This window comes from Mus musculus, chromosome 9, assembly GCF_000001635.26.
Source record: "Mus musculus strain C57BL/6J chromosome 9, GRCm38.p6 C57BL/6J".
NCBI classification, from domain to species: domain Eukaryota; kingdom Metazoa; phylum Chordata; class Mammalia; order Rodentia; family Muridae; genus Mus; species Mus musculus.
Window position 1 is genome coordinate 44,041,386 of NC_000075.6, and position 15,353 is coordinate 44,056,738.

The 15,353-nt window shown below is 49.3% G+C and overlaps 1 protein-coding gene and 1 long non-coding RNA gene across 3 annotated transcripts in view; one reads left to right on the forward strand and one right to left on the reverse strand.

Moving 5' to 3' along the window:
- Gm39323 overlaps positions 1-799 on the reverse strand; it is a 31,735-nt gene extending 30,936 nt beyond the window's left edge. For both annotated transcript variants that reach the window (XR_870686.2, XR_870685.2), the window contains exon 1: positions 1-799. This exon is cut by the window's left edge and continues 546 nt beyond it. This is a non-coding gene — a long non-coding RNA (predicted gene, 39323).
- Positions 800-1,998: 1,199 nt separating this feature from the next.
- On the forward strand, positions 1,999-7,194 carry Thy1 (thymus cell antigen 1, theta). Its single transcript, NM_009382.3, has 4 exons — positions 1,999-2,091; positions 4,572-4,633; positions 5,229-5,567; positions 5,954-7,194. Exons 2-4 carry the CDS (start codon positions 4,597-4,599, stop codon positions 6,064-6,066), a joined length of 489 nt encoding a protein of 162 aa, NP_033408.1. The 5' UTR covers positions 1,999-2,091; positions 4,572-4,596; the 3' UTR covers positions 6,067-7,194.
- Positions 7,195-15,353: the final 8,159 nt, after the last annotated feature.

Sequence of the window (15,353 nt, forward strand, 5' to 3'; positions counted from 1 at the left end):
AAAGAATGGGGTTCTGGGTGAGCAGCTGAGGCCAGGGCACCTGGGGACTTTAGAAATTCCCCTATGCATTTCTAAGAACCCGCCCAGTAAAGCTGTAAAGGGGATTCATCTGTGAAGGGGGTGGTCTTTAGGGCCCCTGTTCCTTAGAACCCAAGCCCCGGGGAACTTTGCATAAAGTGGCTTACCAGAAAGATAGCCCCCACTCCTGTTAGAATGTCCCATTGTCTCCAGCACTGGGGAAGCACATAGCTCTCCAAGGGAGGGGACTGAAATTGCATCTGCAGGCCCAGGGATGGCTTCCAACAGTGCCATTTACTGTATTGAAAGCTTCAGTGACCGTGCCAGGGCCAACTTCTATGAAGAAACAGGAGACTGGGCAGGCAGATGGCTGAGAGGCAGAGCCAGGCCACAAGACTCTCCACCCAGAATTCAGAGACCGGGAACCAAACTAGCCTTTAAAAAACATAAGTACAGGAGCCAGCAAGATGGCTCAGTGGGTAAAGGTGCCTACCAGCAAGCCTGACAGCCTGAGTTCAGTCCCCACGAACTACGTGGTAGGAGAGGACCAACCAACTCTGGAAATCTGTTCTGCAAACACATGCTCACACACACACACACAAATAGTATAAACAATTTTAAATTTCATTTAAAAATAATTTGTAAACAAAATCATTAGCACAGGTTTTAGAAAGAGCCTCTTGGTGACATCAAGTTGATGCTGTAGATGGGGTATCATTCCTGAGGACCCAAAACCGGGTCTCAGCCTTTCCCCATTCTGAGAGTTCTCTCTTTTCTCAGCCACTAGCTGAAGAGTAGAGTGGCTCAGCACTGGGCTCTTGAGTTCCCAAGTCCTACAACTGGTCAGCCTGACTACTAACCAGCCATGAAGAAACAAGGAGTGGATGGGCTGAGTCTGCTGGGATGGGAGTGGAGTTAGTAAGTGGCCATGGATGTAATGACCCCAGCAATGCTGGCTAGAAGGCATGCCTCCTTTCCTTGTCTGGAGACGGAACGGGATCATCTTGTACTCACAGAAGGGAGAACATTCTAGCTGGTTGGGCCAAAATGTGCAAGTTCACCTGGAGGTGGTGGTGCATGCTTTTAACTCCAGTACTCAGGAGGCAGGGCCAGGTGGATCTCTGTGAGTTCAAGACCAGCCTGCACTATGGAGAGAGTTTTGGGACAGCCAGAGTTACACAGAAAAATCCTGGTGGAAAATCTGAAAGAAAGAGAGAAAGAAAGAAAGAAAGAAAGAAAGAAAGAAAGAAAGAAAGAAAGAAAGAAAGAAAGAAAGAAAGGAAGAAAGAAAGAAAGAGTGGCAGGCAGGCAGGCAGGAGGAAGGAAGGAAGGAAGGAAGGAAGGAAGGAAGGAAGGAAGGAAGGAAGGAAGGAAGGAAGGAAAATAGGTGCGACTTCAAGATCCGGAGTTACAAGCAGAATGCACTGTTTCCCTAACAGGGCCAAGTGTTTTGAGTAACTGAAGGTGGGCATGATGCCTGGGAAGCAGAAACAAGCCAGGCAGATGCACCCCTTGCCTTGCTTCCGAAGGGCTGCAGTAGCATGGAAAACATGGAAAACAACCAATCCATTCCCTTTGCTGATATAACAGGCTCCAAAGCCAAAACCTGTCACTGGAGGCTCAAGAGCAGATCTCCAGCCAAGAGGCAAAGGAATGGGGGAAGCTGGAGGGCCTCCCTCTGGTTATCCAGGCTTCTGAAGGTTCAAGCAAAGAAAGGGTTACAACCTTAAAAGGAGAGCGTCCCGGGGTATGGGTAGAAGACTGCTCCACCCCGACCCCCAGGGTCCCTAACCGTCTTTTCCCTGGGCGAGTCAGCCCAATCACAGGACTGAGAGTGCCTCTTTAGTAGCAGCAAGCCACTTCGGACACCCAAATGGAACACCTCCAGTCAGCCCTCGCCGACCACCCCACCCCCTCCATCCTTTTCCCTCAGCCTCCGATTGGCTGAATCTAGAGTCCCTCCCTGCTCCCCCCTCTCTCCCCACCCCTGGTGAAAACTGCGGGCTTCAGCGCTGGGTGCAGCAACTGGAGGCGTTGGCGCACCAGGAGGAGGCTGCAGCTAGGGGAGTCCAGGTGAGAGCAGGCCGACGGGAGGGACCCGCACATGCAAGGACCGCCGCAGGGCGAGGATGCAAGCCTTCCCCAGCTACAGTTTTGGGAAAGGATACCAGGGCGCTCCTATATGGGGGCGCGGGAACTGGGGAAAGAAGGTGCTCCCAGGTCGAGGTGGGAGAGGAAGGCAGTGCGGGGTCACGGGCTTTCTCCCTGCTAACGGACGCTTTCGAAGAGTGGGTGCCGGAGGAGAACCATGAGGAAGGACATCAAGGACAGCCTTTGGTCCCCAAGCTCAAATCGCTTTAGTGGTGCGAATAGAGGGAGGAGGTGGGTGGCAAACTGGAGGGAGTCCCCAGCGGGTGACCTCGTGGCTGGCTGGGTGCGGGGCACCGCAGGTAAGAAAACCGCAATGTTGCGGGAGGGGACTGGGTGGCAGGCGCGGGGGAGGGGAAAGCTAGAAAGGATGCGAGGGAGCGGAGGGGGGAGGGAGCGGGAGAATCTCAACTGGTAGAGGAAGATTAAAATGAGGAAATAGCATCAGGGTGGGGTTAGCCAAGCCGGGCCTCAGGGAAAGGGCGCAAAGTTTGTCTGGGTGTGGGCTTAGGTGGGCTGGGTATGAGATTCGGGGCGCCGAAAACACTGCTGCGCCTCTGCCAAATCACGCTACCCCTGTATCTAGTTCTGCCAGGCTTCTCCAGCCCCAGCCCCAATTCTTTTCTCTAGTGTTCCCCCTTCCCTCCCCTGAATCTCAAGCCCACACTCCCTCCTCCATAACCCACTGTTATCAAATCCAAGTCATTTGCCACCCAACAACCATCAGGAGGCGGAAGCAGACGGGAGGAGTTTGAGATCAACTTGGGCTACATCACGAGTTCCAGGCTCACCAAGGCTTCTTAAGGAGACCTTGTCTCTAAAATTAATTAATTAATTAATTAATAGTCCCCTTTCTCTGCCACAGAACCTTGGGATCTGGCTCCTGGTCGCAGCTCCCCCCACCCCAGGCTGACATTCACTGCCATAGCCCATCCGGAAATCCTAGTCTATTTCCCCATGGATCTTGAACTGCAGAGAGAATGGCAGAGTGGCCCGCCCTGTGCAAAGGATGTTCCTAGCCTAGGTGGAGCTCGCGAACTCGCAGACTGTGCCTCTCTTGGGCAAGGACAGGCTAGACAGCCTGCCGGTGTGTTGAGCTAGGGCACTGTGGGGAAGGCAGAGAACCTGTGCAGGGCAGCAATGAACACAGGACCAGAAAACTGCAGCCCTAGGAACACTCAAGAGCTGGCCATTTGCAAGCATCTCTGGCCTCCGTGCTTCTCACTCATGTCCCATGTCTTATACAGGCCTCTGTGGCACCTCGCTTGCCTGATCTCATCCCTAGCCGTTAAGCTTTCTGCATGACTTATCACTTGGGGCATAATGCTGGATACCTACCATTTTCTTAGACCCCATCAAAATCCTATTTGAGTGTACGGTTCGGAGAACCTCATTTATCCGGTAAATGTCTTTTACTCTGCTCTCAGGGAGCTGAGGCAGGACATCCTGAGATACATTGGGAGAGGAGATACAGTTTCAATAAAATAATAGGTTGGGTGGAGGTACATGCCTATAATGCCACCACTCAGGAAATGGTGGCAGCTTCGTGAGTTTGAGGCCAACCCAAGAAACATAGTGAAACCCTGTCAGTAAATAAGTAAGCAAGTATTTGAGTATCTACTATATGCTAGGGCTGACCTGGACATTAGGGGTCATCTTCTGAACAAACTAGTGCTTGAGGGAGGTATTTGGGGTTTTTGTTTGTTTAATGGATCTGAATGAGTTCCAGAGACTGGCTACACAGCGATATGACTGAGCTTAACACCCCTAAAGCATACAGTCAGACCAATTAGACAATAAAAGGTATGTATAGCTTACCAAATAAAAAAATTGTATTTTCAAGAGAGTGTCTGTCTGTGTAGCCCTGGCTGTTCTTGAACTCACTCTGTAGACCAGGCTGGCCTGGAAATCCATCTGCCTGCCTCTGCCTCTCTGCCTCTCTGCCTCTCTGCCTCTCTCTCTGCCTCTCTCTGCCTCTCTCTGCCCCTCTCTGCCCCTCTCTGCCCCTCTCTGCCCCTCTCTGCCGCCCTCTGCCTTCTGCCCTCTGCCCTCTGGCCTCTGGCCTCTGCCCTCTGCCCTCTGGCCTCTGGCCTCTGCCTCTGCCTCTTGAGTGCTGGAATCAAAGGTGTGAGCTCTGTAGGTCTTAAGTTCCAGAAGAAAGTAATGAAGTCACCCAGCAGGGAGGTGCTCAGGGACAGCACAGACACACACCCAGGACATAGGCTCCCACTTCCTTGGCTTTCTCTGAGTGGCAAAGGACCTTAGGCAGTGTCACTCCCTAAGAGAAGGGGATAAAGAGAGGGGCTGAGGTATTCATCATGTGCTCCGTGGATCTCAAGCCCTCAAGGTAAATGGGGACCCACCTGTCCTACCAGCTGGCTGACCTGTAGCTTTCCCCACCACAGAATCCAAGTCGGAACTCTTGGCACCATGAACCCAGCCATCAGCGTCGCTCTCCTGCTCTCAGGTACTGGGCAAGGGTCAGGGCTGGCATTCTAAGGAATCTGGCTTCCTCCCATCCCGGGAAGTAGCCTCTTTGCCATAGTCTCAGGGGCACAGGTGGTTGGGAGGTGCGGGGGTGGGGAGTGGGGAGGAGCCTCAACCTCACCAGTGGTGGTCTTTGACATATTAGAAACTCCATAATGGATCTAGGAACTCCTCTTGCTGGGTGGTGGTGGTTGTGGTACACACCTTTAATCTCAGCACTCAGGAGGCAGAGTCAGGTGGATCTGTTAGTCTGAAGCCAGCCTGGTCTACAGAGCAAATTCCAGGACAGCCAGAGCTATTCTCAAGATAGAGAATCCCTTTCTTGAAAAAACCATTTAAAAACAAAAACAAAAGCAACACACTCCTCTTGATCTCCTGTTCTTGAAACACATTGTTGGGACCCAGAACTTCAGTAGATTGATGGAAGTTGGAGTCTGCAAGTGGTGGAACATCCCACCAATACCTCAAGGGCGAGTGCAAACCCCACATCCCCCCAGCTCAAGTCTACTTTTCCTGCAGGTGGGAGGCCCCGGGTCTGTGTCTCCCCAAATTCAGAGAAGGCACTGCTGTGCCAGTCTTGCAGGTGTCCCGAGGGCAGAAGGTGACCAGCCTGACAGCCTGCCTGGTGAACCAAAACCTTCGCCTGGACTGCCGCCATGAGAATAACACCAAGGATAACTCCATCCAGCATGAGTTCAGCCTGACCCGAGAGAAGAGGAAGCACGTGCTCTCAGGCACCCTTGGGATACCCGAGCACACGTACCGCTCCCGCGTCACCCTCTCCAACCAGCCCTATATCAAGGTCCTTACCCTAGCCAACTTCACCACCAAGGATGAGGGCGACTACTTTTGTGAGCTTCAAGTCTCGGGCGCGAATCCCATGAGCTCCAATAAAAGTATCAGTGTGTATAGAGGTGAGACTGGTTCCCAGAAAGATAAAATGTCCAGGTTAGCCAGGCTGGGGTAGCCAATAAAAAAAAAAAAAAAAAAAAAAAAAAAAACAGGCACCTCCATTACCCTTCCCCTAACTGCTGGTCTCCTGGGAAACTGCTGCTGTCTATGTGAGTGGGGCAAGATTAGGGGCCAGAAAGGGGGAGCTTGTAGTAAAAGCACAGTTGAGGAAACTAAATGGGAAAGGCAGTACAGTGGTGATTCTTGTGGTGTGGAGGTTCTGTTACAGCATCCGGTGGAGCCGCTAAGATGAGAAAGCGCCAGCTAGCTGCCTTGAACAGCTGACACCTGTCTTTGCCCGCCTGAGTCCTGATCTCCCCTCCTCCCGGCACCCCTTCTCTATCCACAGACAAGCTGGTCAAGTGTGGCGGCATAAGCCTGCTGGTTCAGAACACATCCTGGATGCTGCTGCTGCTGCTTTCCCTCTCCCTCCTCCAAGCCCTGGACTTCATTTCTCTGTGACTGGTTGGGCCCAAGGAGAAACAGGAGCCCTCGAGGTCCTTCCTCTGCAGAGGTCTTGCTTCTCCCGGTCAGCTGACTCCCTCCCCAAGTCCTTCAAATATCTCAGAACATGGGGAGAAACGGGGACCTTGTCCCTCCTAAGGAACCCCAGTGCTGCATGCCATCATCCCCCCCACCCTCGCCCCCACCCCCGCCACTTCTCCCTCCATGCATACCACTAGCTGTCATTTTGTACTCTGTATTTATTCCAGGGCTGCTTCTGATTATTTAGTTTGTTCTTTCCCTGGAGACCTGTTAGAACATAAGGGCGTATGGTGGGTAGGGGAGGCAGGATATCAGTCCCTGGGGCGAGTTCCTCCCTGCCAACCAAGCCAGATGCCTGAAAGAGATATGGATGAGGGAAGTTGGACTGTGCCTGTACCTGGTACAGTCATACTCTGTTGAAAGAATCATCGGGGAGGGGGGGGGGGGCTCAAGATGGGAGAGCTCTGCTGAGCCTTTGTGGACCATCCAATGAGGATGAGGGCTTAGATTCTACCAGGTCATTCTCAGCCACCACACACAAGCGCTCTGCCATCACTGAAGAAGCCCCCTAGGGCTCTTGGGCCAGGGCACACTCAGTAAAGATGCAGGTTCAGTCAGGGAATGATGGGGAAAGGGGTAGGAGGTGGGGGAGGGATCACCCCCTCCTCTAAAACACGAGCCTGCTGTCTCCAAAGGCCTCTGCCTGTAGTGAGGGTGGCAGAAGAAGACAAGGAGCCAGAACTCTGACTCCAGGATCTAAGTCCGTGCAGGAAGGGGATCCTAGAACCATCCGGTTGGACCCAGCTTACCAAGGGAGAGCCTTTATTCTTCTTTCCCTTGCCCCTCTGTGCCAGCCCCTCTTGCTGTCCCTGATCCCCCAGACAGCGAGAGTCTTGCAACCTGCCTCTTCCAAGACCTCCTAATCTCAGGGGCAGGCGGTGGAGTGAGATCCGGCGTGCACACTTTTTGGAAGATAGCTTTCCCAAGGATCCTCTCCCCCACTGGCAGCTCTGCCTGTCCCATCACCATGTATAATACCACCACTGCTACAGCATCTCACCGAGGAAAGAAAACTGCACAATAAAACCAAGCCTCTGGAGTGTGTCCTGGTGTCTGTCTCTTCTGTGTCCTGGCGTCTGTCTCTTCTGTGTTCTTCCAAGGTCAGAAACAAAAACCACACACTTCAACCTGGATGGCTCGGCTGAGCACTTCTGTGTGCAGAAGGTCCAACCAGACTCTGGGGTACCCCGGCCCTCCCTATTCCCTTGCCTCCTGTCTCCCGCTTTTTATAGCTCCCTATGCTGGGCTTCTCTGGAGAGTGAAATCTTTGCCCAAATCAATGCGCATTCTCTCTGCTGAGTCATCTGGCGACAGCAGTTGAGTTCACCCGCCAACACATGGGCCCAGCTATGTAGCCGAACCCTGGCTCTGGAAGTGCCAGGGACTTTGTGCATAAGTATGTACCATGCCCTTTTTTCACAGTCCTAGCTCTGCAGAAGTGCAGCCTGAAGGCCTGTCTGCTGAGAGGACATGCCCTGGAGCCCTGAAACAGGCACAGTGGGAGGAGGAACGGAGGATGACAGGCATCAGGCCCTCAGTCCAAAAGCAACCACTTGAGAATGGGCTGGAGTACGAAACATGGGGTCCCGTCCCTGGATCCCTCCTCAAAGAGTAATAAGTAAAATATAAACAGGTACCCCAGGCCGTTCTGGGTTTGGGTTGTAATGGGATCCATTTGCAGAGAACTATTGAGACAGCCCAGCCGTACTGTGACAGGCAATGTGGGGGAGGAGGTTGAATCACTTGGTATTTAGCATGAATAGAATAATTCCCTGAACATTTTTCTTAAACATCCATATCTAAATTACCACCACTCGCTCCCAGTCTTCCTGCCTTTGCGCCAGCCTCCTGTCTGGCCATGCCTGAAGAAGGCTGGAGAAGCCACCCACCTCAGGCCATGACACTGCCAGCCACTTGGCAGGTGCAGCCAAACCTGAGCTGTCCCAGAAAGGGACATTCTCAAGACCCAGGCACCCTGATCAGCACTGACTTGGAGCTACAAGTGTCATGCCAGAAAAGTCTCTAAGAAAACCTTTTCAGGGAAAAGGGGGTGACTCAACACCGGGCAAGTTTGGGAAGCCCCACCCTTCGAGTGATGGAAGAGCAGATAGGAAGCCTCAGAAGAGAGACACCGGCACCCAGGTAACGTTCCTCATGTGGTCTCTGTCACACTAGGTGCTCTTCCCTGGACATCTCCGTGACCACACTCTCAGTTCTTAGGGAGATGCGGGTGCTCTCTGAGGCTATCTCAGAGTTGCAGATTCTGAGGCCTAGAGTGACTACAGTCAGCCTAGGAAGCCACAGAGGACTGTGGACCAGGAGGGCAGAAGAGGAGAAGGGAAGAAAAACCATCAGATAGGACTTGCAATGAAACTAACCCAAGACAATCATAATGCAGACAGGAATGTTAAAGGCGTTCAGCAGCTGGCCATGACACCCATCTGTCCCTCTGGCCAAGTCAGCAAGCCTGGAAGACCTGGGACTCCTGCCCATATGTCCTAAGCTCCCCACCCACCCACTCGTTCACTGTCCTTATTCTCTCTCTACCTTCAGCCACTTAGTTTCCTACCTTAAGTCCTAGAATTCTTGCTCAAGAGCATCAAATGCCCCTGCCTTGGAGCTGGTGGGATGGCTCAGTGGGTAAATCACTTGCCACCAAGTCTGATGGCCTGAGTTCAATCCCTGACATGCACATTGGTAGAAAGAGAGAACCAAACACTAAAAGCTATCCTGAGCTCTTCACTTGGACCATGGCATACTTGTATGCATGCCTGTGAAGGCACGCACACACGCACGTGCACACACGCACACTCACACACAACTGTTCTTCAGAAAGTTTATTTAAAATGTACTTTACTACCCCTCTGTGTACTCTGCATCCAAATGGTGTTACCCACTGAGACAGAGTACACAGGCCATCACTGTAGCTGTCTCCCTGACATCCGGAGCTCTGTTGGGAAGGCCAAGAGGATTTCCATGAAATGGGGGAAGAGGAGGGTGGATCACTGGCCAACAGGGAATACACATCACAGATGTGACATGCATCTTCCTGCCTTCTTGGCACAAAATACAACTCCTGCCTGAGCATATAGCTTTTGTGTTGTGGAGCATGTACATCTTCCCATAAACACTCCTGATAGAACACGAGGCTGGGTTCCTTCTGAGTACTAGCATGGACATCTCTGGCCCTCTCCTGCTCAGTACACAAGGTACTCAGGGTAACAATGGTACAGCTGTCCTCACCAAGGCCCACTGTTCTTGGTCTCCAGAGACTATGTAGCCCCAAATCTTTCCTCATTCTTGGACTTAAAGTACCTCTTGCCTGGCAGATGGAAGATCCAGGGCCAATGGGAAACCAAGGGGTAGAAACTTACCCCTGCAAGCCCAGTAACTGGCAGCTAAAGCAAAAGAAGTGCCATGGTTTGGGGGCCAGAATGGGCGATATAGTGAGGCTAGCCTGGACTGAAGAGTGGGCTGCTGTCTTGGGGAGAGGGGAGTTAGATATTGCAGTAGTCCAAAGTGAGGATGGTGCCTCGGACAGAAGCTGCAGAGGAGAAAATAAAGGGAAGTGGGGACTTCTTGGAAAGCTGCTTAGAGTTATAACAGAGGGCTGGTGAAACCAGAACAAAACCTGTGAACTTTGGCAGAATCTGTCCCCACTTTGCTACTGGACTGGTTATACAAGCTGCTACCACTGGGGGAAACCAAGTCACAGGTATATAAGACCTCTAACCTCCCATCTCAAGAGTACAACGGCCACCGGATCCTCTGGACCTGAAGTTACAGATGTTTGTGAGCTGCCATCTGGTGCCAGGAATTGAACCCATGTCCTCGGGAAGAACAGCAGGTACTCTTAAGCCCTGAGCCATCTCTCCAGCCTCCCTTGTACTATCTTTATCATTTGACCCTCTCAGGGTCGGAGTAATCTTTTCTTTTCCATTATATTCATCCTTTAAATTGCTACAAAGATTTAATGAAAAGACACATGCGGGCTGGTGAGATGGCTCAGTGGGTAAGAGCACCCGACTGCTCTTCCAAAGGTCCGGAGTTCAAATCCCAGCAACCACATGGTGGCTCACAACCATCCATAATGAGATCTGACGCCCTCTTCTGGTGTGTCTGAAGACAGCTACAGTGTACTTACATATAATAAATAAATAAATTTTAAAAAAAAAGAAAAGACACATGCACACACCCGCACGCACATACCCACAGGCACATACACACACGCACACGCACACACACATGCACACACCCTAGCATAGTGGCTGGAGTATGTGAGAAGTGAATTTCTGTCACTTGTTTGTAAGCCATCCTGTCTATGGTATTTGTTACAGCAGATAGAATGGACTAAGATAACATTAAATACTGTCTTAACCAAAAGTCACAGCAAAGCTGTATGGGGAAGAGGGGAATGCGAATTAGCAGCAGGTACAAGGGGCACAGCTTTAACCCCAGCACTCAGGAGACAGAGGCAAGCAGATCTCTCAGAGTTTGAGGCCACCTTAGTCTACATAGTGAGTTCTAGGGCAGCAAGGACTATAGAGTAAGACCCTGTCTCAAGAAAAATAATAAGGAATAAGAGATAGGATGAAGGAGAAAGGGGAGGAAGAGGAGAAGGAGGAGGAAAAGGAGGAAGAGGAAGAGGAGGAGAGGTATCTCAGTGAGTTAGAGTGCTTGCTGTGAAGGTCTTGAGTTCAAATTCTCAGCACTCATGTGAAGGCCAAGTGTAGCTCCCAGCATTGGGGAGCAGAGACAGGCAAATTCCAGTACCTGTATCTAGCCAGCCTAGCTGAAATGGCTAGAACCAAGTTTGATTAAAAACAAACAAACAAAACACACACACACACACACACACACACACACAAACTTGTCTAAAAAAAAAAGTGGAGAGGAATAGAGAAAGACACTGAACATCCTCCTCTGGCTTCCGTGTGTGTGTGTGTGTGTGTGTGTGTGTGTGTGTGTGTGTGTGTAGATAGATAGATAGATAGATAGATAGATAGATAGATAATAAATATTTTTAGGAATATTTTAGGGAATAAATAAATGAGTTAAATGTAATCTTAGTGATGAAATCAGAAGTTCAATGTCATCCTTAGCTATGTAGTGAGTTCAAGGCCTGACTGGGCCTGTGAGACTCTGAATCAAATAAATAAATAAATAATAAATAAATAAATAAATAAATAGGGAACTGGATTTGGCTAGGCAGGAATTGAGCCTACAAACGAGCTTAAAGCTGAGACCAAAAGATAACTCAGTAGGAAAAGGTGCCTGTCACACTGCATGCCAACCTGAGTCCCATCTCCAGAGGCACACTCACACACATATAACAAACACGTAAACAAGCTTAAAAGCAATAGGGAACACAACATCAATTTTTAAAGTGTTTGTACATACTAGAAAATTTTAAATATACAAGCATCCTGGTTGGTTTTCATGTCAGTTTGCCACAAATTAGTCACCTTAGTGGGGAGACTCACCTGAAGGACTGTCCTGATCCCCTTAATTGATATGGGGAGAGTCACTGGGATTGTGGGCGACACCTTCTGGTAGCAGCAGAGATAAAAGGGAGATTGCAGAAGGAAGCCTCCCTCCTGCTGCTGAGTTGACTAGTCCTGAAGCTGTTTCGATGATGATGATGATGGTGGTGGTGGTGGTGGTGGTGATGATGGTGGTGGTGGTGATGGTGGTGGTGGTGGTGGTAAGGAGGAGGAAAAGGAAGATGAAGAAGAAGGAGGAAGAGGAGGAGGAGGTGGAGGAGGTGATGTCCAGCACTCCCCAACTTTTATTGAGCAATAGCTGTTTCCAGGAAACTTCCATGTCTGATATCAAACCCAAACCAATGAGGCACCCTGCCTTGCAGACTGAGTAACTACCTATTGCCACTCTCTGGCAGGGAGAAACAGTTATTCTAGCACTACTCTGGCTATCAAGGCTCCAGCCTTAAGGATCAAGTAACTACCAGGTACTCAGCTCTCAGGTGTGCCCCCACTGTTATCCAAAAGCTGACTTACTAAATTCTGATATAAAGATTACACATAAAACAAGCAAATAGAAGAGCTGAGTAATTAAGATGGCTACTTAGGGGAATAAGACCCTAGGATGGAGAAATGGACTGCTTTAAACCTAATAATAACTTTTGTCTCTATAAGAAATAATATGCTTAAAGAATTCTATTACAGGCTGGTAGGATGGCTCAGTGGGTAAGAGCACCCGACTGCTCTTCCAAAGGTCCAGAGTTCAAATCCCAGCAACCACATGGTGGCTCACAACCATCCGTAACAAGATCTGGTGCCCTCTTCTGGAGTGTCTGAAGACAGCTACAGTGTACTTACATATAATAAATAAATAAATAAATAAATAAATAAATCTTAAAAAAAAAAAAAAAGAATTCTATTACTGCCCTGCCAGTTCTATTTGAGGATTTGCCTACTAATGGCCATTTTTATCTTAGGGAGGGGTTGAGAGGAAGTGAGAAGGAATCTCAATCTTCAACAATAACATCATATTTGTTAAGATAGAAAAAGCCAAGGAAGTGTTGAGGTTGAGAGCCAGATATGAGCTGTTTGTTACGTCATTGGACAGTCATGTGCAAGTATGGAGAGGAGAGCTGGATGTGGGTGTGGTTCTGCAGACAAGAGTGCTTGCCTAGCATGCATAAAGCCCTGGGTTTCATCCCCAGCATTATATACATTGATCAGGCATGGTGACACATGCCTATAATCCCAACACTAGGGAGATGGAGGCAGATGAATCAGTTTAAAGTCATCAACTACACAGCAAGTAGGAGGCCTATTTGGGATACATGAAACCCTGCCTTTTAAAAAAGGATCAACTAGGTTAACTGCTAATAAGATTAAAATAAGAATCAAGAGTGTTGGCTCGTGCCTGTAACCCAACACTTCAGGCTAGGACAGGAAGACTGCTGTGAGATCAAGGTCAGCCTGAGCTGAGTGAATCGGAGAGAAGAAAAGAGAGAGGACAAAGACAAACACAGAGTCTATAAATATGACTTGTAGCTGGGCTTGGTGGCACTTTTAAGAGACCAAAGCAGGATTCCAAGTTCAAAGAATGCCTGGGCTACATAGTAAGATCTTTTCATGGAAGGAAGGAAGGAAGGACAAAAGGGGAAGGACAAAAAAGGAAGGAAGAAGGAAAGACAAAGAACGGAAGGAAGAAAGGACATAAAAAGGAAGGAGGGAGGAAGGGAGGAAGGAGGGAGGGCGGGAGGAAGGACAAAGAAAGGAAGGAAGGAAGGAAGGAAGGAAAGACAAAGAGGAAGGAAAGAAGGACAAAGAGAGGAAGGAAGGAAGGAAGGAAGGAAGGAAGGAAAAAAGGAGAAGGAAGAACTAAGGAAGGAAGGAAGAACTAAGGAAGGAAAGAAGAACTAAGGAAGAAAGGAAGGAAGGATGGACAAAGGAAGGAAGGAAGGAGGGGCAAGCATACTGGCGTGCACCCCTTTACTTTAATCCTAAGGAAGCAGAGGCAGGTGGATCTCTGCTTCCAGCCAGCCTGGGCTACATAGTGAGACATTGACTCAAAACAACACTAATAACAATAATGAAGCAATATTATGGCTGATGACCAGGCTGTTTGTGGCTGGAGTAGCAATTCTCCAAAGACAGCTGCTAAATCACCTCGGCCTGTGTGTAAGCTTCAGTTGCACATAGCATGGCCTGGTGTCTCACCTGCAGTCTCTAAGGTCATGCGCTGTGCCTTCCGAAGTTGGATCATGAGATACCTGCGACTGGTTCTCCTGGAATGCTGACTCCAGGGACACTCCCTCTTGGAACCCAGCTTCCATACGGAGAAACCCAGTCATGCAGATGTGTAGGCATCCATTCATCAGGACCAGCTAACTTAAGCTCCAGCCGGCAGCCACCATTACCTGCCAGCCATTCCATGAGCCACGAGATGCCCAAGGGCCCAGCTTCCAACAACCTTATGATTTGGCAAGAGCCACCTTGGGAGATGTAGTAGCAGCAGCCAGGCTGAAGTGGGTGAGCAAAAATGAATGGGAGATTGTTCACTTGTTTTTCAGGGAGTGTTGCTGTGACTGGAGTCAGCTGGAGTCTGGAGGTTTGGTGTGTTTTAAAGACAGGCAATCATGGGGCTGGAGAGACGGCTAAATGATTAGGAACACTTGTTGCTATTGCAGAGGACCCCACATGGTAGCTCATCATCTGTTCCAGCTCCAGGGTTCTGCAACCAAGTACACACATTGCTACACATGCAAACCTTTAAAAAAATAATCAGTACTGCCAAGTGGTGGAGGCACATGCCTTTAGTGCCAGCACTTGGGAGGCAGAGGCAGATGGATCTCTGAGTTTGAGGCCAGCCTGGTCTACAGAGTGAGTTCCAGGACAACCAGGGCTACACAGAAAAACTCTATCTCAAAAAAAAAAGTAAGAATAAAAAATAATTACAAATAAGGGTAATAAATACTACATCATGGTTGTCTGTTGATGTTTTGGTTCTGAAGATCCTAAAGACAGAGAAGACTAAAGAGAAGAAAGTGAAGAAAATAGAGTCTTTGGAAAAGCAACAGGGGAGAGACCTAGAGCTACAAATAAAGACAAGGACTAGGTGTGATCTACATACAATCCCAACACTTGGTATGCGTAGTCAGGAAGACCAAGAGTTCAAGAATCTCATGTAGACATAGCTAGCTTAGTGACAGCCTGGGCTACATGAGACCCAGCCACACCCACAAAAAAGATGGTGCATAAGCATAGGTTTGTGAATTTGAAGGTTCAAGGCACCGGCCATAAGATAATGATTTGAATGTGTCCTCTAAAAGTTCACATATCAGAAATGTAATCTCCAAATTCATAAAATAATGGTATTTGGAGGTCAGGCTGGTGATAATTAGTTTTAATTATCAGCTTGATATAATCTAGAATCACCTAGAAAGGAAGTCTCAGTGAATGACTGTCTAAACTAGGTTGGCCTGTAAGCATGTTCATGCAGGATTATCTTGATTACATTAATTGAGATGGAAAGACTGCCCACTATGGGCAACACCATTCCCTAGGCTTAGGGTTCTGGATAAAAAACAGAAAGGCACCTGACCACTAAGCATGCATACATTCACTCTTCCTTTGCTGATGACTGTGGATGTGACCAGCTTCTTCAAGTTTTTGCTGCCTTGACTTCCCCGAGTGATGGGCTATAATCTGGCATTGTGGGCTCAGAGAAAG

Coding starts and splice junctions, on each gene's coding strand:
- Thy1 (NM_009382.3), top strand. CDS start 4,597: ATGAACCCAGCCATCAGCGTCGCTCTCCTGCTCTCAG. Junction 4,634..5,228: donor CGTCGCTCTCCTGCTCTCAG/GTACTGGGCAAG, acceptor CTGCTGTGCCAG/TCTTGCAGGTGTCCCGAGGG. Junction 5,568..5,953: donor AAGTATCAGTGTGTATAGAG/GTGAGACTGGTT, acceptor CTCTATCCACAG/ACAAGCTGGTCAAGTGTGGC.